The sequence below is a fragment of the Hirundo rustica genome, chromosome Z (assembly GCF_015227805.2).
Source record: "Hirundo rustica isolate bHirRus1 chromosome Z, bHirRus1.pri.v3, whole genome shotgun sequence".
NCBI classification, from domain to species: Eukaryota; Metazoa; Chordata; class Aves; order Passeriformes; family Hirundinidae; genus Hirundo; species Hirundo rustica.
In genome coordinates, this window is record NC_053488.1 from 45,865,092 (window position 1) to 45,888,033 (window position 22,942).

Sequence of the window (22,942 nt, forward strand, 5' to 3'; positions counted from 1 at the left end):
GGGGGTCTCGGTATCACTCCAATCACGTCGGGGTCACCAGAATTGTTATAAATAAAATCGACCAAATTCAAAGTATCAAAATTTAGAATTTTATTTTGAGACAAAATATCAGTCTCGGAAAGCCACAATTTAAAAGGACAGCGCCGAGCCCGGGATCGGTGCCGGGTGAACACGGATAACAAGCTCTGTCAGCCTGGTATCCCCCCCAGTTCACAATTTCTGGTCTCCGGCCGTCCCTTTTTATACACAAGATCGCGGAGTGAAGTCTGAAATTCTGACGTTATCCTCTCCGAGGCGTCTTCATTAATTATTCAAGTCCTGGTATCGGAGGTCTGAATAGACCGGTAGGGTGGAACAATGCTGTTGATGGCCGGGCCCGGGTGTGTCGTGTATATGTTAATTTCGGCGGAGACGAGTAGAGATATCCATCTGAAGTGATTATCTTGGTCTCCGGACTTGTATCTTCTTCTTCCGTGGTTCTTTGTTTCTTTTCAGGGATTCCCGGCAGCAATAGTTTCAAGGCCCCCTCTCTGGTAATTCCAATCATACTTTCTTCGTGTCCCTCCTGTGCTTCCCAAGCCAGGAAATTTTCTAATTTTTAGTTTCTACATTTTACCCTTACTTATGTTCATTTGAGCACATTTCTAACATTCATATTTTATACAGTTCAACATTTACCTTTTATAATTTGATAACACGAATTAACTTTAGCACATTTATCACACTTATTTTAATTTATTTTCCTAATTTTATTTTAATTTAAAGATAAGGGCAAACTTGCAGAGTTATATCCCTTGTGAATAATGCCCTTGACTTCCCTGACTGTCAGGAACACCAGCAGTTGCATATCATAATTTCTGGTACACTTTTGAGTGCTGGTAATCCTTTTGTTCACGCAACAATCTTGTTTTTGACACATGGCATCCATTTGGCTGGATCTGGCACACTGGGTTTTCACTGCAGGAATTGCCTCTAGAAGTACATTTTCTTCTTGATTTGGTTTTGAGTATTGCATACGGAATAAACACACATTTTGCATAGGTGTCTGAAGTTACCTTCAGCCCTTTGCAGCACAGGGAAACTGACAATACTGTTATTCATTGTAATTGCTTGTAGTTTGCTGGAATTTGCAACTGCAGGAAAACCTTACATTTCTGAAAGAGACATTGTGAAAACTCAGATTTGTCAAATGTGTTACCTATCAGCTTCCATGGTTGTTGCTCAAGGCTGCATTGTACCTCCTCGTCGATCAAGCTAGAGCAGAGTTGAACCTAAGGTCAGGACTCATTTTTGCTTTCTGAGTATATTTTTGTATCAATTATTTGAAACATGTATCTTACACAGAAGCAAATGCATCCTTCTGAGACAAATGGAGATTATAGGTTTCCTTACAGTATTTTATTTGACTTGAAGCGGATGGACTGCAGAAGACTTTATTGTTCAGCATTTTGAATTTGTTCTCTCCCTTCTACATTCTTAGCAGGGCTGATACAGCTGGACCAAGCTACTTAGTGATTTCCTGCATTGCTGGGTCTTACAATCTCCTGCTGTCTTCCCAAAATTTAGTTCTGTGTTGGAATCTGCCTCATCTTTTGGCACCTTCCATTTCTGATTTCCAGTAAAAAATATCACCTCAGCAGTTTGAAATACCTTTAAAACAGTCATTCTTCAGTATTAATTAGAAAGACAATTTGAGGGTTGTTTCTCTGCTGCCCAGTTTATTTTTTTTTTTTTTTTATTGATTCAGAGCATAAGACATAGTTATCCGCCAGTATTCCTATAAATTTCAATTATTTGCTTCAAGCAATAATTAACCAAGTTTCCAAATACATTCTCATCCGTCGTTTGTCATTCAGTGGCCTTGCTTTGAGGTCAATTGAAGTCATGCCCCCGTTAGCAAGGAGATTACTTCTGACGGATGTAAATCATTTTTGATTTACAACCTTTCTGCATTTCAAAGAGCTTAATCTAGATAAGAAGTCGCAGCTTTCTACACTGATACTTTTTCCTCCGTTGTGTACAGGTGTTGATAATGTTGCTCATTAAGTACTTTGAGACAACAGTCTCTTGGTGGAAAATGTTAAGAAATCCATTGTCCAGCTTCGCTACAACCCTTAATGTTCTTGCAGACTTGAATAGTGAAATACAGTTAGCTAGAGCATGACATCTGCTCCGATGTTTGCTTTAACTCTGAAGGCTGGTATACCTAACCTTCTTTACTGTGGTTCTCCTGGAGTCGTGACATTTTGTAACTTCAAACACTTTTTGCAACGCTAGAGTCCTACATGACCAAATTGAATACAAATGTTGATTTTGAGAATTCTATGGTGTCTCTGATTATTTTGAATCAGGACTTTTGAATTTTCATTCAAGTTTTCCCCAAAATCAGGATTACAGTATGACTGCAAGTACAGAACATCCCTCAATATTCAATTAACTAATCCCAGAATAGCTGCTGGATTTGATATATGAAGCTTGTGAATTTACATGGATTGTCTAAGTCTTCTGCAATCCCCTAGAAGAGGGACATTTGCTGCCTCCTCCTTTGGGGTTTCATTTAGTGAATGCCGCTTGTGCTCACACTCTGAAGTTTCAGATGTGTTAAACTGCAAAAATGCTTCACAGCAACCTGTAGCTGGAAGAAAAGGGAAACAGTAAATATACCAAGGTGGCGCTAACATTTCAGTTCAATTTAGATGCAGTCTGTAGAAAACACATTTTCATGGAAAAAATCACTGCATATTGACTCTCTAAGAAAACCTGAACTGCATGAATTTTCCCAAATGGCTGCTGCCACTCTGCCTCACACATTGCATGAGTCCATACCACAATCCTCAACTGCAGTTTGAATTTCTAACCATCTTCAGCCTTTCCATTTCCTCCTCTTGCTTCTCTGTGAACCTCTGTAAGACATTGGCTGACACAAGCTTTTTAACTTTTCCCCTGTTTTGTATTTGCTTCTTTACTTCCAATTCACATTGTTTTGACATGAGAAAAGCAACATATGGGAAGTGCATATGTCTTCTCGGACCAGATGCAAACTACTGATTTCATATATGATGATCTAAGCTTACTGTCTTCATAAACAAATGGGTTAAACATTGATCTTCAAATTTATTTTGAGCTTGGATATGTTAAAAGTTAAAATTATGAAAATAAAATAAGTTAAAATCTTTGCACAATGCGAAAAACCTGCTCCACAGATTTGTTTTGTAGTGGGTAAATTCACCTTTTTATTTTAGGAATAAATATCCCTTATTTCTGGGCTGAATTTTTCTAACTTCATCTTCTAGCCAGGAAAGATCTTGTCATGACCATCCCACACAGACACCCGAAATTATCTTTTATTCATGTAAGTGTCAAAATACTGTGTTCAAATTACTTCTCAGCCTTCACTAAGAAGGCTAAGTAGATTAATGGCTTTATAAGTAGAGACTTAAGAAGTTAAATGCATACACTTGAGTATATCAGACTATACAGTTCAACTCCTATAACAAAATTTCCCCATCATTATTTATCAATATTGTTTGTTTTTTTCACTGTTGACAAAGGCAGTTAGTGGTAAGTTTGCCTAACAACTAAATTTGTGTAAACCACATTGAATGAAACTGTTGTGCTTCTAACCTTCAATTCACAAACAAGCAAATGAATAAATTATTTTAAAGCTCTTACAAATCTTTCTAAGCTCCTCAAGGCTTTTAAGATATGGATTTTATTTTTGCATGCTTCTGAATAAGCCATTAATTACCTGTGACAGTTGTAGCTATGATACACCTGTGTGCACTGCTTACACTTAGAGCATATTTTTCTAAGGAACATAGGTTCCCTTCAACATAAAAAGTTTTTCTAAATACATGTAAAGATTTGTTTTTGTATAGCCTTTGTTAATAATGGCTATAATATGAACAGCATTATTTTTAAACAACAGAGGAAGATATCTCTGTTATTTTTGTGAATTTTTTTTTAAAATTAAATAAATAGTGATTTGTTTCTAATCTGGCCACACCGCAAGACACTTCTCTTTCAGAGGTATTTACACAGTGAACAAGTCTGGAACAGAAATGTAATACAGAAAGTGTCTGCATGAACTCAGTAGTCACCATTAAGTGACCTGGGGCAAGGCAAGGAAAGCAGTGGAAACATGATTCTGGGTTGGGGTTTTTTTTGTTTTGGCAGTCTTTTGTTTGTTCAGTGGCCATTTAAACTTATAATGTAAATTATGTATTAGTATTATCTCTTTAAAGGTTTTGTGGATATTGGGTTTTTCTAGGTATAGAAAATAGCAAGAAAAAATTCTGAGATGCTGTTAATCGAAGAGCATTCTGCTTCAGGAATGATCAGTCCATCATCTGCTTTCCATGGGAGTCTTGAAGCATGTGCTGAAAGAAAGGTCATTGCATTTGTGCCCTGCCCTTAAACTTCTGCCCAGCCACTGTCAGACAGATGTTAAAACAGAGGTCTGTCCCCAGGCAGCAGACATTGTGTTACAATAGGTGACAGCCCTGTCAGAAGCATCAGTGCAGCAGAAGAACTGCACACAAGAAGGAGCTTTCAGAATTGAGCTTCTTTCTATCAAGTACCAGTGTCCATCCTCTGTGTACTGTATCTAGGGAAGAATGTGAGTGCATTTTTCTGTCAAACTCAAATTGTGTATACTTGGGATTCTGGACACCTAGAGGAGGGAAATTATAAATGGACATCTGATGGTACCATACTCAATTGCTCTTTTTGATGTAACTCATTCTGCCACAGAAGCTGGTATTACAAGGCAGGAATATGTAACCTGTGTGTGCTGTCCTGGTCTCTCAAACCCCTTCCACTTTAATGAGATGATTTCTTGCGTATCAGTAAGAAACTGAAATCTTGCTTTTAGGGAGATGTTTGACAAAGTCATATACATTTACTTTTAAGAAAATGATCTCTGAAGAGCAAAGTAGAACCAGAGAAATAACAGCAGCTGTGGCAGTTCTCTCAGATCCCTTATAGTCTTAATTCTAATTTTGCTTCTGAGCTTATTCCTGAAGATGATAAAGGGATGGCACAGCTCATCATACTCAGACTGAAGATATACAGGTCTTTTGACAAATACGCAATGTGATTATAAAAAGTCATCTAGGCACTGATAGTTTTCTCAATGAAAAGAACACTTAGGTTATAAGAGTGGATGAAAATCTTATTTAACCTCATCTTCCTTTAGGTACCTAATCCCATGAAGCAGCATATGTTAATGCAGTGTTTCTTCAACAGGAAGAGATGGCAGAGCTCAAGGCACAACTTTACCTACTGGAGAAGGAGAAGAAGGCTTTGGAATTGAAGCTGAGCACTCGAGAGGCCCAGGAGCAGGCCTATCTCGTCCATATTGAGCACTTGAAGTCTGAAGTAGAAGAACAAAAAGAGCAGAGAATGAGGTCTCTCAGCTCAACCAGCAGTGGAAGCAAAGACAAGCTGGGCAAGGTCAGGAGTCAAGCTACATTTCCAAAGCTATAAACATGATTAATTAAAACCCTCCCACACCTATTGCAGTCTTTAGCATGTTAATCATTCTCCTGTTTTGTCTATATGCTGATCTTTTCTCTCTTCCCTTGTTGTTAGGTGGTTCCTTCTATGCTGCAACTTCAGGATTTTGCAGAATTGATATTAAATATGGGCTAAAATAAGGGTGTTTTGAGGAATACAAGACCAGTCTTGCCAAACATACAGGTTGCTGTGACTGAGCATGTATTTTGCCTATTGCCACTCGCTGGAAACACTGGAAGGGAGTCTAAGCAAAATACCATTCTCCCATAAACACAAAATATGAAAACATTAGCACTCATTTCTATGCAGCATTTAGAGCACTGTAATGACAATCTCTGAGTCAGATTTTATTAATTTGAGAGTGAAGACTCTTCTCCCCTTAATGCAAAATAATGCAAAATGAACAGATTTCTGCATTTGCAGTAATAATTTGCATTAAGAAATAAATACCTTGGAAAACTTTGTTTTATTTTAGCTCTATGTCCCCAGAAAATGTCAATAGTGTGTTTAAAAACAAAAACCAAGAGATACATCTTACTTACTTGTTCCTGGCAATACATCATCTTCATTTCTTGATCCCAGTGCTGCATTGTTTCATGTCTGGTGTCAAAAGAATTATAAGGAAGGCAATGGCAGTTTTACACACAGTAGCAGAATTCTGCAAGTCAACGAATTCTGCAAGTCTCTGCAGAATTCTGCAAGTCTGTGGTGGTTTAAAAAATGTTTAGAGGCATTTGTGAAGTATTAAATCTGTTTAGTTCATTCCTTGGTATGTTGATACACTGCCTTGTTGCTGTAGCATTGTGTTGTTTATTTCACCTTCATTTTAAAAGCAGCTGTGAACTAAGAGGTTTTCAGAATTTTCCCATTAAGATGGTCAGTAATTTCTAATCAGGTGGCTTTTCCTCCTTTCTCAGGAATGCAGTGATGGCACCATAACACGGCTAACACTTGCTGAGCTGAGACCATACAATGAGAATGAACTGACTGCTGAGCTGACAAATGCACTCAGGAGGTAAGCATAACTTCACACACCAGGGGCAGGACTTGTCTGGTAGGTCCAGGGAGAATTTTATTTCTGCGCCTTCACTCTAACCCTCAGGTGGTTTGAAGAGTGATCACAGATTTGTCCTGTGAGAAGGAAAATTATCAAAGTCCTTCTAATTTTCCCCTCTCTCCTGCTGTTGTTCTTTAGCTGCTTTCGTGTGATGCTCAACTCCATTCTCCTTGAGTTCCTCTAAAATTCAGTTGAATTTTAGAAATAAAAGAAACTCTCAAAATGGCAGTAATGACCACATTCAGGCAAGAGTATGAGTGAAAACAGTGAAATGACACATTTCTTGTGTGCGTAAAGAAAACCTTTGGTGAAGACAGGATTTGAAGTGGGATGTTTGGTTAAGGAGATTGGCCACAGGTTAAAACTTGGGTAGGAGTTATGGGAGTGGGAATTGCAGAAATTTTGATAACTCAAATGCTCCATTTGCCTCCTCCATATGTAAGCGGAGCCACAGTTCAATTAGAAATGACATTGTGGGAGGCGTTTCTCTTCCAATGGGAAAGAAAATTGAGGTCTTGACAAACAGCTTTTATCAACAGCCAGGTTTTAAGCCTAAGTTTCCAGTACAGTTATACATTAGCTAGATATTTGTTTGTACAGCAGTTTTTCCTGCACCAGCTATGTGGTAAACTTCATGACAAAGAAATTCATAGTTTCAATAATATTTTTAGTACTTGTTTCAGCTTTTCCAAGAAATGTCTGTCTGGTATCTAATATGGTTCTTATATTTAGAACCTGTCCAAAATGCTGCTAAGAATTTTGGATGGGAAGATTGTGTTTTGCTTTACTGGTGTTTACACCTTCTTTGATGGTGGAATGTCCTTTCAGGCAGCTGTGGCGTTTCGTTCCTGACATGCTTTTTTTCATAGTTGTAATGTGTGGTGTGCCTAGGGACACTTGAGCCTGAAAGGTGTTGTGTGAACATGTAAGATTATTACCACTGCAGAATCAATACATCTCATACCATTTGCTTAGTAGTCTGGCAGTTGTTGAGTACTTAGTTTGCATGATGCAGTAAACAAAATTCTGTGGGTAAAATAATCAAAACAGTCATCTGTGTGTGAGTGGTAAAACCCATCAACAGAATAATTTACGTAAACATTGCAGAGAGCCATTGGCCTCCCCTGTATCCCTGCACATACTGCAGCCCTAGTGTGGGCTGTTCCACCAGCATTTTCTCCCTTCACTCAGGCTGCTGCTTCTTCCTGCTCTTGTTAATTGCTCCTGGATTTTGAGAAGATGCCAATGCCCTTAGTTAGCAGAGAGTTTGAGTATAGTCATGAAATTTGGTTTGCTGACAGCATGGACAAAATAACTGCTTTGCATCATCTACTTGGCCTTAAGTTGATTAGCATGGATTTCCACCAAGGGCCTTGCAAGTACAGTTTGTGAGGCAGAAATGGAGAAGAAAAATAATCGGATTAAACTGTACATAAATTGTGAAGACTCTCTGTGTAATGGAAATACGACAGTACTAAATGTGATGGCTGCTTCCAGTGGGGCTCAAGCACAGTTTCTGCAAGCTGTGTGGACAGGGTATTTTTCTCCCTAATCATTGTGTCAGCCGGATCAGGCTGAATGCTTAGCCCTCCTTGCCCTAAAGCCTTGTCTCTGCAAGTCAGTTGAAGGTCTGTCTACCACATGGAGAAAGCTTACTGCAACCTGTTCAGCCACAGCTATGCTAAAAAATACCACAAGTCTATAACTGATGTTCTGCATAAATGAGCTCTCAAATATCACAGTGATATTTAGACCATCATAAATCCATGAAAGAATTCTAAAAATATCAAAGTCCTTTGCATCCTCCTCATTCATCAAAGAAGTAGGACTAGAATACAAAATGAAAAGTATTTGTCCTAGTAGCTGTGTCTGCTGAGGGGTGGGGGGGAAGTATGAAACAAGTGCATATCATGCTGTGTGGTCCAGAGGCAGTATTTAAATGCCAATGTTCAGGAGTCTTTCAGGGCTGGTTACAACTGGTGCATATCTCCAGCGATTGGTCCTCCCTGTTGTTTCTCCAGGCAGCAGGCACTGGTGCAGGGGAAAACAGCTGCAAGGATAGGGACAAAAATCCATTTGATTTGAGTCTGTTTGTCAGAGCATGTGGTATCAATCAGCAGCCCTGCTTCCAGTCCTCTAGTCATCCTTTCATTACAGAGACTAAGACTATGGCTGCTCCCCACTCTGCTACTTTCCCATTCTGTCCTGTTGCTGTTAAGTTGTCAGGTTCTTCTCAGTTAATTCAAACAGTGTGAAACCCAAATAAACCAGCAAGACATTGTTACAGTTTGGGGTTTGGTGTAGTTTGGAAACATTTATTTGCTCATAGTTTGCAAACGGCCATGCAGCAGAACAATCTCACCCACAGAGCCAGGCTGGCTTCTCTCAGCAAATGTGGATATTTTTGTAAATCTGGAATCCAGCAGTGTGTTGTGAAGCTTTTGTTAGTAGTGCTCGTCAGCAGAAATTCAAGACAGAAGCAGTTCTTCATCTATTGTGTCATAACATATTTGTTCTAGAACAACTCAAGATTTCTTGTAGTAGTGCTCAGTATTAAAACCCCTGCTACCAGCTTTTTACAGAATTCACTTGTCTTTTACATGGTCATTGTGCTAGCTAGGAGAAATGTAAATTTTCTCTAAGTCCTATGCTGTTAAAGTTACATCTAGGTGAACAGATTTCTGGTGTCACAGGCTAAGCTCACTAATTCAGACACACATCCTATTCCAGCCAAACGTATACATTTTCTGCCAGAGCCATTAACAGTTTTGTTTTCCCCTCTCTCTTTTCTTGATGATGAAGTGCTTTAATGGACACAAAACCTCATCTTTCTTGAGTCTGACACATCCATAAACAAGCTTCTTGGCAGGAAATACCTTACTCTTATGAGGGCAAAAATGTGTTCTCAGCCATCTCATGGCCTGGTGCTGACACCTGATGATTGTGCCAGAGGCCAGTTTTATAAGACAAGATCTGGCTGAACACCCCAAAATCAGATGTACAATGCAGTCTCTGAGGGAAGACTTTAAATGAGTTCTCTTCTTTGCTGGTTTGTTCTGCTCTGCTAGGGCAAGGCAGGGAGCTCTGTACATGACTTGTGTGAGTTTGTAACTCAGTAGACACATACCAGGTTATGCATTAGTGCAGGTAAATGCATTACAGGTGGCAGGAGGGAGGCAGTAAGAATTCCATCCTGCTTTAGAAGGCTGATTATAATGAGGATAGAACTGATCTTTTCTTCTACTAAGTTCTTTCATTCTGTGAAAAATGGCCAAGCTGGCAAGATTGAAACTTCTCCCTCTCCCTAGGCCTTGCTAACCAATGCTTTGATTGTTGAGGTCTCCCTGTGGTCTCTGCTTGTATTTCCAGCTTGCTATCTGTGTAGGGTTGTATTTTATTCATATATTTAGAGAAACATTTATAAATCATTAAAATACCTGACCAGGAAGGATCTAGCAGTACTAGGCAAGGACCATGGCAGGCAAAACATTTTGTAACTAGACTGACTGTTCAGGCCTCAGCTGCATCATCATTTGGCACAAAATTATGGTCCTTGATGGCTGTGCAGGGTTACATGAATCATGTCTGTCTAGACATGTTTTAGTATCTCCCTCACGAAAGAGTGACTTTCCATCTGGCAACACTACAAAGGAGCTTTATATTTACCATGCCTGATGCCTTTTAAACTAAGAGATAATGCAGTGAGTGATGCTACTAATTTTGAAGTCAGTTAGTCTTAGCAGTGGAGAGAGGAAATGAATAGTAATCAGTAGAACTGGCAAACAGCTCTTCTGTTAATAAAAAGTACGTTTTGCACAGAGCTGTGGTCCCGCCTCTCTGGAGTGGAAGCTGCAGGTTATTTCTAGTAGGACATAAAAAATTCATCCTATTACCATAACTTCCTAGTGTCTATTGAGAGAGAACAGTGTTTGTTGCACTCTTATGTCCTTATCCCTGTCTGAAGACCACAATCATGTTTTGTGCCAAGCTTCTTTTCAGAGAGCAACATTTCAATAGAAAGCTGGGCCAAAGCATTGCAGTGACTATTTCATGACATAATGTCAGTGAGAGAGAAATCAAGCCACCTTCCTTTATTTTAAATTTCCATAAACTTCATGTGATTTAACCTTGCATATTTTCAAGGGTCGACCCTAGTTTCATGGTAGCAGGAGTCAGTAAATTTCATCATTGAAATGCAGGCCTATGCTGAGCATCAGTAAGGCTGTCTCAGAAATGGAAAGAGAAATGCCTAAAACACATCCTACTGTAATCATTTAGATTTAAATTTACTCTTTAGACTTTTACTGATTTGTAAAAGCCTCTTCTTCTTTGACCAAGGTACAAGGCTAACATGCAGTAGGTAAAAGTAGGAAGAGAGAAGCACGGGTTTGCGCTCTGGAGCTACTGATACATCCTCAGCTGCTTTCTGTCAGTGTTTGCTTATTTCTGTTCTCCAGTTATCACATGAATTAAATGAGGAGATAAGCAACTCTGAGGCATTTGAAAACCAGACACTAGTATGGCTTCCCATCATCATAAATTTCAAAGATGTCTTTTTTTTGTGACTGTGCAGTATCCTGTGTGGTGTCCCCTTGGCTGCCAGAGGGGTTCAGGAGGCATAGTCTAACTCTGGAAATCCTTCTGGAAGAGTCCCACTGAGAGAAACCTCCGCAAGAAGAGCAGTGACTCATGGTGATATCAGGGGACAGATTCCTTAGAAGCACCTTGAGTAACTGTTTTTACCATATGCCTCACAGACAACCATAATTTGTCTTTTTCTCCATTTTTGACATGGATTAAGTAGTTCTTACCACCATGTGGTTATCTGAACTGCTGAGCTGCTGTGCACATGGATATAACCATCACAGGGAGTTACAAATAGCTCCAGGTCTGGAGAACTTCCAGGCTGGGCTGGCAAAGCTGGGTGGGAGGTTTGAGCAGTGAGTGTGGCAGTGTGGCTGGCATGCTGCTGCCCCCCTGCAGGGCTATTCTCCCTTTTGCTGCCAGTATGTTACTTCCAGGATCGCACCTGGCATGTTTCTCCACTGCAGGTGGTGAAACAGATGCCGATGGTAGTGTCTGTTTTTTTGAGATCTATTCTGAGCATCATGGCAATCAGCAAAAAAAAGCAGGACAGTATTTTACACTAAGAAAGTGATTTTTAAAGCACCCTCTGTCACCTCTGCCATCGGGAAATGCCTCCTGTACACAGGTATCTGTCAAGCAGGAGTGGTGCTTCAGCAAGTGAGCCAGGAAGACATGGCATTTGAAAGAGGATGGCTCTCTTGGCATTTGTGTAGTGTTGCTTTGTTGCCTCTTTAAAACATTTATTATATTCTGGTTGTTTCCCATAGCAGGCCAAACCAGACCAGTGAGGCAGACATGCATTTGAATTAGCCTGGGGATTCTGCATGCCAGCCTGACCGAAGATGTTAGTTTAGACCGCTGATGACAAGAAATTTTACCTGCATTCCTTTTAAATGTCCAGCTGTTATCTCCTGAGAGGAGTCAAATGTGTAGGAAAAACAATCATGTATCAGATCCCTGTTCAACTGGAAAAGTCAGAGAGGGGAGTGAGGGATGGTGCTAGGCCCACTATAACAGGAGGGTATCAGGGAAGGAGTAGGAGTGGAGTGTGGTATGGGAGATGTGTGCCTTCCCTTCAAAGCAGGCACCTTGCAGATAGCTGTGGATCATACAGTAGGTGCCTTCCCTCCCTCTCCATCCCCACCCCTGTGGCCTGGGGCTGCCCTACTAGCATTCTCTGCCAGGAATTCTCTGTCCCCCGGGGCTGGCTGCTGCTGATGCTGCTGTGTAAGGGTTTTGTGCCTGCAGAGCTTGGCAGCAGGTGCTGGGCTGGACCTGGTCATGCCACTCCCCGAAGGAGCCAGGATTTGAAGGGATCTGCCCACAGCAGATCTCTTCTGATGTATAAGAAGATGTGCCCTAGGGATGGCAAGAGTCCTCTGCCTGGCTGCGGGAAAGTTTCTCACCTCTTTATTTGGAGAGAGCTCATTGTTCCTCTTTTGCTTCAGATTTAGCAAGAGCTGTGGTGATCTTGACCCCAGGACAGAGGGGTAGTAGCTGGTGCTTTCACAAGGTGGGGAGTTAGCTGGGTGCACTCCAAGCCAGGGGCAGAAAAATCAACTTTCTGCATGCCAGAGAAGAGCAGCTTGCTGTTTGCCGCACTGGGGAATTTTCAATTAAATCAGCAAGAGCAGGAAAATCTGGGAAGGCTTATAGCACATGAAACCTGAACATGTCTGGAAAAGCCCAGACAGCAGGGAAAATCCAAGGTGCTCCTGACCTTGCTTACATTACTGTGTGGAAACGTGGTGTCAATGTGCGGAAGCCAAATTGACAGAAACAGTTTCCTTTATAGCCCTGACAGAATTCCCCACTCTCAAAAGTGGTAGCATTGAAACTAGAGAACACCAGTTAGTCCCCTCCTATTCAGCCATCCTAAAACAAAAAGCCCTTTAAAACCACTATGCAGCTGCCCACTGAGTATTTTGATTGTGAAAATACCAAACAAAAGCCTTTATTACCAGCATATTAGGCATTTCACTGAAAATAGTGTTTTTAGTCATGTAGTAGGCTGTAGGCCTTTGAATATACTCATTCTGACCTTTTTCCCTGAGAAGGGAGCAGTCAGGGATTTCCACAGCTGACTTCTCAGCAACAGAGAGCCTTTCTGCTGGAAGTGAGCCATGCCCTCAGATCATAAGGTCGTTCCGTCTTCTGGGAATACTTGCTCATATTCTCTTTGCACACAAGTGTTGTGGCTGTATTTTCTGCAGTCCCAGCTTGCACTGGTCACTGGGAGGAGGAGCTGTTGGGATAAGAAGCTCTGCTGACTTCTGCAGTTCAATAGAATGTGAGTTGGGGGCTCACAGAATTTGTGTTCTCTGAAAAACGCTTGCTTCTTGTAATAAATACGATAGACCAAATTCAGTAAATCAAAATATAGAATTTTATTTTGAGACAAAATAACAGTCTCCGATAGCCACAATTAAAAGGACAGCGTCGAACCCCGGGGCTTCAGCGCCGGGTGAACACGGTAACACACTCTGTCAATATGTCACCCCCTAAGTTCACATTTCTGGTCTGAGGCTGCCGATTTTTATACACTGGTTCGCTGAGAGAAAATTGGGACCCTAAGACTCCCCCTTCTGAGGCAGCTTCATTAGATATTCATGTTTGGGTTCTGGTGTGGTTGAATGGATTTGCGCTGGAGAACAATGTCGTAATTGCTGTGTCCGTGTACGGTGTAGAGATGTTAATGTCAGGCGGGGACGGATAAGATATCGATCTGATGTAATCATTCGGTCCTCCGGGTTCTCCATCTCCCTTTTCCGTCGTTTTTGTTCTCCTCTAACGATTCCCGGCAGAAGTTTTCTCGTGTCCCTTTTCATGTACTTCTTGGCATAGTTTTCTTATGTCCCTCCAGTGCAATCTCTAGCAAAAGAATTCCTTTTGCCTCCCTCTGTGCTGTTTCAGTCCCAGTTAACCCGTTGTATACTCGATTAGAAATAAAACTTACATTTACAGAGAATGAATTACATATTATAACATTTAACATGAATTAACTTTAGGATATATATTACACTTCTCCTTCCCTCTTCCCATCAAAATACACAGATAAGTGCTCCATATTACACCCCTGGGGCACAATAGCAGTGTGAGTTTGGTGTGTCTGCTTCCATGGGAGTTTGGACCTTGTACTCTGAAATTCAGACTGTCTGGCAGCAGCAAGCTGTGCCTACATCAGTAGGATGTTCCATATGTCTGTCACATGAAGTGCAATTCCACCCCTGGTTTGCAATTTTGACGTGTTTCCATTTGTAGAGACATGGTTCATGTGCAATATTGAAAAATATTCTGTCATATTAAGTCCTGTAGTGGCTGATTTTTCACATCCTGGAGTCAGGAAAGTGCTGTGGTGCTGGAAATCCACTTAGAACTACACCTCAGGATTCAGTACATCTCCTGTTTACTGCCTAGCTACACAATAAGTTTTTAAGAGAAACAAGTGTGGACAATTCTTTCTGACCAAACTGAGGTGATCAGTGATAGAAACTGCGGGAAAAAAGACTTGCCATTGTGAGGCACAGGGTTCATACCAGCCTCTGAAGTACAGCTCTGAGTTCTCTTATCTGCTACTCAAACAGAAGATGCAACACCCTGGGGAAAACCTTACATGTTTTAGTGTGTAATGGTCATTAACCCAGTGCATCTTCATTTTCCAGAGTAAACCAAGGTGTTTGCCCTGCATTTACTGTTGCTGCTGTTACTTTACTGTTGTATGGGGCTCCTCAGGTGTGACTTGTTCTATGAAATGTCTCTTGAAGTAAAGATATTTAGATAGGCAGTTTTAAAATTAGGAACAGATGTAAAAGTAGATTCCTATGTGTTGTTTTTTTCAGATTTTTGGGACATTTCAGTACATGCAATGAAACTACCAATTGCTTTCCATGAGATTAAGGTTGAATAGGTATTATCTAGTGCTATTTCACTGACTTCAAAACATCATGAAAAGCCAAAAGAAATGCATGTATTTTACTGGTGCCAGTGTAAATTTGAGTTACCCGTAGATTTGAAGTATTACCCACTGTGTGCTATTTGGCTAGATGGTTCAGAACTGGCATCTGAAAGATTTTTAAGTAGCTTGAACAGGGTGCTTACCACTCTGCTGTCTCTGTGTCTTTGACAGACAGCAAGATAAGGATGTTGTAGACCAAATGTAAAGAATACAGCTTGATGTTTAGCTAAGTTCAAGCTGAACAGGGCTGGTTGAAAGGTGTGAGTGAAAAACGGACAAAAGGTGATATAATTGTTTTATCAGGTAACAGTCACCATAGCAACCAAACTTTACCATGCATGAAAAGTTCCTCAGAATCTTTCCACTGTGTTTCTTTTCCATGCAGCTTTTGTTAAAATAAGTGTATGTGAAGGACTTCAGCTGCAATGAACTGTGGCTCTACAGGGGAGCCATGGGACTGTGTGCAGTGTTTCCACAGCAATACGATTTCTTGCACACAATGTTAAATCAACCTCACACAGTTTTGAGATTTCTCTGCTCAACAGTGTGCATGTTTATTCCACTGGACTTGATGTTCATGCTAGGTTGTCATGCTGGAAATGGTGCTAATGAGCATTCCGCAGAGCCTCTAGATGTAGCAACCTTTGGAGCAGAGAAGCACCAAATTTACCTTACTCTGTTCTGTCACATTAGTAGTGCCACGCTGAAAATGCATTAGGGTCTGGCTTCTGCCACATCTGTTCTTTTCTTGTTTGTGTTCTGGCTCTTTTTCTTCCTGTTTCCTTTGCAGAAGACAGAATTTGGCTGTAAGACTGAGCCTTTCTGACTGCTAAGATAGAATATAAAAATTAAGATTTACATTTGAGATGGATGGCAGTGAACTTCCAAGTGTGAGGGAGAAGGATTGCGTTGCTTGAAAACAGAGAGCATGTTCTTTCAATGAAGGGACATACAAAGAATACTGATGATTCTTCATCAACAAGGGCCCTCTTATGTCCTTTTTAATTTGGCTGGTAACTCAGTGCCTGAGTCTGTTGGGATAGACTGCTAACTTGGAATATTTCCCTGGCTGACTTCGTGAAAGCCCTTCTGTTGCTGCTGGAGCTGGGGCGCTGTCCCTCTCTCCAGTGATAAAAGGCTGCCATATCCAGGCCTTCCTGGGAACTGCAGGCTATTGAGCTGGGGTTCCAGGAGGATCCGTGTGGTCTCTGCAGAGCTGGGGAAGCTTTCATAAACTTCAGGGTATTCATTCCCGTTGGGCTTATATGGGAGCTGGCAGTTGTCTTGTTACTGAAGTGAAAATAAGTGTACTCATGTAGCAACACTGCAGCAAAGCAGGAGGAGAGGTGGATCACTGCAGAGCAGTTCTAGGCAGGAAAGCACAGACTCCATGTAAACACACAAAATTTCCACATGTAAGATTTGATGCTGGAAAATCCCTGTCACAGTTGAGCCCAGGTCCATGTCATTCTTAAAACAGCTTGTTTGTTTGGTGGGGGTTTTGTTTTCTTTTTGGTTTGGTTTTTTGGTTTGGTTTGGCTTGTTCTGTTGTTCTGTTTAGTTTTTTGGATTTTCTCTCCTTCCAAATCTTACTTACTTTTTTTTTTCTTTCTTTTTTTCTTTTCTTTTCTTTTTATCTTTTTTTTTTCCCTCTGGGCTATCTCTGCAGAGTTTGGGTCACAGAGAAAAGCCCCTGGAACGGTCCTGTGTGTGTAGGAGTTAACTGAGCAGGCATCAGCCATCAGCTCTGCAGCAAGGAGCTCCCCAGGAAGAAGCACCTGCTTCATGCCACTTGCTTACCTGGGAAATGCTTTTTAAACCCAGCTTAATCCCCAGCCTGTAATGCTTGCTCCTGCCCAGAACTTCTGTCTTGATCACTTTTTCTTTCCCTCACAGAGATACTTGTAATGTGAAAATATTTTAATACACTTTATTTCCATTTTGTCATACTTCATGTAATTAGCTTTTGGTTCAGAGTTGGTAAGTAAGTACAGATGCAATATTAGCATTTTATGTATATTTTTTAATGTATCTTTGTACTTATTTCTTAGTGTGATTCAATGCATGCAACACCATGATCTACCAGAGAAGTTGCTCCGTTTCCGATCCTGAATTCTAAAATGGTGAATGTTGTATGTCGCATGAGGGTAGCTGCGATAAACCTTTAGGTCCCCTGACTTCAGGGCAGAGGTTGGCAAGAAGATAATTAGGAGCAGGAACGACAGTTGGCACTAGAAAAAGAATACTTTAATAACAGATAAAAGAAAACAGGGACAGTGCCCCAAACCCATGCATAGTACCCAGGAGAACTCTTGGGGGTAACCAGCCAAAGACCCAGAACTGAGGAAAACATGACAATATGTAGGGCAGGTCTGAGGGTAAAGATCCAATGAGAAACTTGAACTGGGAACATAACCATATTTGTACAACATAACTGACCAATCATAAAAACATAACCTTATATGGAATGACTTCATTAACATGCAAACTCCCATGAACCTCTACTACTTGCCACAACTAGAAAGGGGTTTCCCATGGCCTTAGGTTTAGAGTTGCTTCAGCTTGGCCAACTCCCACAATTATAAATGCCAGTCTTTGGAAAAGTTTAATGTAAGAACAACCTCCTGTATTATCCTAGTAGTAGTAAGGAAAATATTTGCAGCAACCAGCACAGGACAATTGTTGATGCGCTTCCAAGCTGAAGTGCTATTTCTGTTTTGAAAATAGTTTTCTACCTCCTTTTCTCCTGATCCAGGGAGAAGAAACTGAAAGCAAGAGTGCAGGAGTTAGTGAGTGCTTTGGAGAGACTCACGAAGAGCAGTGAAATCAGACATCAGCAGTCTGCAGAATTTGTTAATGACCTTAAAAGGGCAAACAGGTAAAGGATTTACCAGCAGATGGATGCACTATTGGTTTATTTTCACTGTGTTCTTGCAAAGCACTGTTATATTCCACTTACAGTAATGAGAAGTTTCAGGATCCTCACATGTTGACACTCCGGGGTTATAGTTAGAGAAGTGGGAGGTATAAACCTCCCGTGTAGGCCACTGACAACTACATAGTTAAGAACAGAAAGCAGGGAAATAGGTTAATCTCAATTGACTTACTACTATTGATTGCACAATTAAAAAACAAATGAAAAAAAGGTTTATGAATCCATTTTTAACTGCTCCCTTTTCTTTGGCTCCAACCTCTTCATTTGATAAACTGTCTTGGATAATCACATCTAAGTTCTGTTGCTCACTCAGAGCATTTTTCTTGTATTTTATTTGGATGGCCTAGGAATATGGTGGTCTGCAGCTGCCCTTCCTGCAAGCTACCTCTCACTCACAATGTGGTTTTCCTTCAATTTTATTTAAAAGCCTTTGTGGTGAGAAGCAGCACCCATCTCAAGCTTTCCAACCCAGTCAAGGTGGAGGCCCAGAAGCTACTCAGCAGCTAGCAAATTAGCACAAGATGCCATCCTCTGAATGTAAATTTTTACTTCTTTAAAATGAAAAATGCAAAATCAGTCCTTTTCTTTCTAAGCAGATTGAATGAATGTTTTTATAAATCACATTTGACATTGTGGTATCTTGACTCGTGAACAGTGGTATGAGAGGTCATCAACAGCAACCTCCATCTGCCTCTCTGAATCATGTTTAGTTTTCTTTACCAGTTTACTGGTAAAGGTGTATGCTTCTCCTAAGAAAGACACAGACATTAGCATTGATCTGAGTTTGGATAAAAAAGGTTTGGATCTAATCCATTTTAAAGCACTGGTAAATTTTGGGAAGGGGATCAGTACCCAGCCTTTGAAGTTCCCTGAAGGTGTGGATTTGGGGTAGATTTTTTGTAGCACGTGCTCTGAACAAGCCTGTTTTAATTACCTTGTATGCCTTGTGTTCTAACAGCAACTTGGTAGCAGCTTATGAAAAAGCAAAGAAAAAGCATCAAAATAAGCTGAAGAAACTGGAATCACAAATGATGGCCATGGTGGAGAGACATGAAACCCAAGTTAGAATGCTCAAACAAAGAATAGCTTTACTTGAAGAAGAGAACTCCAGACCACACACCAATGAAACTTCACTTTAAGTGCATCTCTTTAAAGGATGCTTAGTGCCACTACAACTTTACTTTGGAGGTTGACTTTTACGTAGCTTGAAATGTTAAAAGGTCTGATTGTCAATGCAGACAAAACTTAAAAGCACCTTCTCTGGGATCCCAGAGAGGTGTCATGGGGATAATAAAAGTGGTAACCATTGTAAAATGGCAGTGCCTGAATTATGCTATAATGTACATTGTCTGTGTTGTTATGTCTGTATTCATACAACTTCTCTTCCATTTTATCAGTGGCCCATAGGTGACAGTGTCACACAGCAGGATAATTAATGTTAAGAGATTTTCATTTGGGTAGTTTGGAGATCATGTGGGAGTTTTCCCTGTCCCTGAGCTCTCTCTGCACACGAGTCCATATTGTACCCTCAAGACTGGCTGTTGTGGTTACACCAGCAAACAGGCAGCTGCAGAGGTGGGGATGACAGCCTGTCTGGCTTTTTCTTTGCACCCTGCTTGCAGTTCTGCTGCTCACAGTGCAGGTCAGGTAGGAAAACTCCTGTTGATTTGGGAAAAAAACAAGCAAGCGTAGTTGCATCTCTGTGAATTATGATAAAGTATAACTTTTACAGTGTGTAAGAGGGCCAAAGGCTGTGGGCTTCACCATGCCACACAGACAGTCTATGCCAAGGGTGGGTAAGAAATTACAGAAGACCTCCTGGTATTTATATTGCATGGTGTTTGCAACTACTTTGTAGAAAAAAGTTGGTTTTCCTAGATGTATACTCTATATCCAAGGTTTTCTTTAAGAAGCTGGGCCATTTTTGTCACATGTGTTGTGCTTATTACATCTTACTGTGCTTATTACATCTTACTTATTACATGTGTAATAAGCACATGTGTTGTGCTTATTACATCTTACATAAAAAGAATGTCTTCTTTTTATGCCTTTTTTTTGACCAAAAAAAGATACTTAAGTAATGTACCTGCTTAATATTGAATACATAGGCACAAAACTAGTAATGTGTAGATGGATGGATATCCAGCCACAAACAGAATGTGAATGGTGAAGTCTTAGAGCTTCTTAGGTTAATTTTTGTTATTCTCTTGTTTAAATCACATATTGCTGTATTATCAAACTGACTGAAGTACAAATTTTGGCTTGTTAGGTTAATGAACATTAAGGAAATCAAAATCTTGGGGATCAGGTTGATTTCTGTAGGGGTCAATATACAGCAGTCTGCCATAGCACCTGTTATATTCAGAACTTGCTGGGGTTTTTTTGCTGCCTTTTTTTTTTTTTTTTGACAGATTACATAAAACAACTTCATGTGTATTTAAAAAAAATAAGCTATAGTCCCTTCATTGTGTTAGCCTGCTGCTGTGTTATGCCTCTGCTTTGCATTTTCCAGGCTGATCAGGAGCTGTTTATCATTTTTGCTTTACATTTTTGACTTGCACCTCAAGTTTTTTACTAGTATATTTAGAATTATGATAATTTCTCTCATTTATGTCTCCATTACTAGTATTAAGAAAATACTTTTAGAGAACTTTTTTTGCCTACTGTTGGTTAGGTCAGTGAGACAACATAGCGGGAATTTGTGTTCCGAATACGGGATTATTGTTAAGTCTTGGTTATATCTTGAACTACAGCAGTTGGTTTTCCATCTCTTACTACTGTACCTGCTGTTGTCTGCTGTTCTTAGTCATTCCTACTTCTCTGGAGTCTAGTACATCATCCACAAAACCAGCATCACTTGTGATTGATGCAACAATCACAACAACAAATTTAATTTGCAACAGCAAATTAAAACAATGATTTAAAAATGTTTAGGTAGTGAGGTTCTGGTTTTGATCAGTCTTCCTTCTCAGAATAATTGCACTTCTTAATTCTTAATGTGACTAGAAATTTTTGCAATTTATTCTCTTGAGGGAGGAGGCACATTTATTTCTGTTTTTATGGTTCTGCTTAGCAGCTGTCTATGGTGTTTCCCCTTTTTTGGCCCCATTTTCTCACACCCAGGAAGGTGGGGTTTTGCCATCAGCTTCAGAGGTAGCTGAGCACACTTGTTCTGAAGAAACACAAAGGTAAGTATCCACCATGTGCTGTGGCAAAAACACAGTTACACTTTTGTCTTCTGGCATCTAGAACACCTGTGTGACTTGAGGTCACCTCAGAATGTCCATGTGAAATACCTTTCACTGGAGAGGACAGAAACCATACTGCACTGGGCTGCCTCCTAGGCTCATTTTCCCCTCCTATTTAGAATAATAGAACTACAGAATGTTTGGGGTTGGAAAGGATCCTAAAAATCATCTTGTTACAATCACTTTCTCTGGGCAGGGATATCTTCCACTGGATAAGGTTGTTTCAAGCCCCATCCAAACCATCCAAAATGGCCTTGAACATTCCAGGGATGGGGCAGCCACAACTCCTCCGTGCAACCAGGGCGAGTGCCTCAGCACCCTCGCACTGAAGTTTCTTCCATAAAAATTCAGATACTTACACAGAGGCATAAAAAGCTGCAGCCTCAGTTCTTTTCCCAGGCCTGACAGTTTGCTGATTATTTCATTACATTTAGCATGAATCTTCCATGCCAGCTGTGCTCTAGAAGTACTTCAGAATAAATTATAAATCATCAGTAAACATAAACCACTCCTTTTCCCATAAGGGTTGTAGGTGAAAAGCAGCACTGGTACCATCCAGCCTCAGCAACAGCCAGTTTGCTAGACCACCAGTTGATTTTTACCTCAGCAAGTAGCTACTGCATCATTTGTTGACATAGTGGAAAGGATCAACAGGGAAGTGCTCACACATCTAATGTTACTGTGAAAACTGTTCAATAGTGATAATCAGCTGCAGGACCAGTGTACCTCATGAAAATGGCACCAACCCTCAGAAAAAAAAAAAAGCCAAAAAAAAGGTCAAACTCCTTTTATGCAAATCTGAAGTACCAATACCTGTGTGCAGTGCACCATGAGTTCCAGCAACTTAACCCTCTTAACGCTTGTTGCAGAAATAATAAATTCGCAAAGCAAGAAAAGAGATGATTCTTGCCAACCTAAGTCCATTAATGAATTAATGATTTGACTTTTTTTTTATTTTATTAAGTCACCAGAGTGCATGAAACTTTGTATTTCACAGAGTGCTCAGAAAAAAACATTTTTTTTCCAATTCTATGATGTATAAATCATAGCTGGAATGAACTGTTAGCTATTGCAAAGCACATGTGACTAAGTTTGCATTCATGTCATGTTCTACTGGTTTTATTAGACTTTTTCTCCTCCTTTAATACTATACCATGCATTGTAACTTTAGAAACTTTTCACGTTACTGAATTAGCTTTAAATATGTTGCTACCTTTTCCTTTCCTAGAAGCTGTAAAATAGCTACTTTGTGTTCATTTGATATAGAATTGTTAAAATTGCATTATTTATACAGAGGCATTTATAATACTTATTTTACAGATTTTCTTATATTCTGAATAAATTTCTAATGCTGTTTCTTTGCCTTGGGAGTTGTTCCAACATGGCTTGTCACCTTACCATTGAATGGGACTACCTAAAGATGCCTTGGCACAAAGGTATCATCTCCAAGCTAAGTTGCTGAGGGAGTGTCTTGGTTTGAAAGAGAGGTATGTGCTAGGGAGGGGTGGTCTCTCTCTGAGAATGGGGAATTCCAATCCCCTCTCTCCAAGTTATTATAATTTAGAAGATTAAAGAGGCTTTTCAGGCAGGGCTGTGGGGAAAGGAATAGCAGTTCTTCACTAGCAAGTATAGCAAGGCAAACC

General features: G+C 40.3%; 1 protein-coding gene across 6 annotated transcripts in view; it reads left to right on the plus strand.

Annotated features, from left to right (window-relative positions):
• MCC (MCC regulator of WNT signaling pathway) overlaps window positions 1–22,537 on the plus strand; it is a 180,021-nt gene extending 157,484 nt beyond the window's left edge. For all 6 annotated transcript variants that reach the window (XM_040089723.2, XM_058424026.1, XM_058424027.1 and 3 more), the window contains 4 exons: window positions 5,248–5,454; window positions 6,435–6,532; window positions 17,872–17,994; window positions 19,010–22,537. In XM_040089723.2, coding sequence (XP_039945657.1) covers window positions 5,248–5,454; window positions 6,435–6,532; window positions 17,872–17,994; window positions 19,010–19,190 — 609 coding nt within the window. In that variant the 3' untranslated portion in view covers window positions 19,191–22,537. The remainder of the gene's footprint in view (window positions 1–5,247; window positions 5,455–6,434; window positions 6,533–17,871; window positions 17,995–19,009) is intronic.
• The last annotated feature ends 405 nt before the right edge of the window (window positions 22,538–22,942 follow it).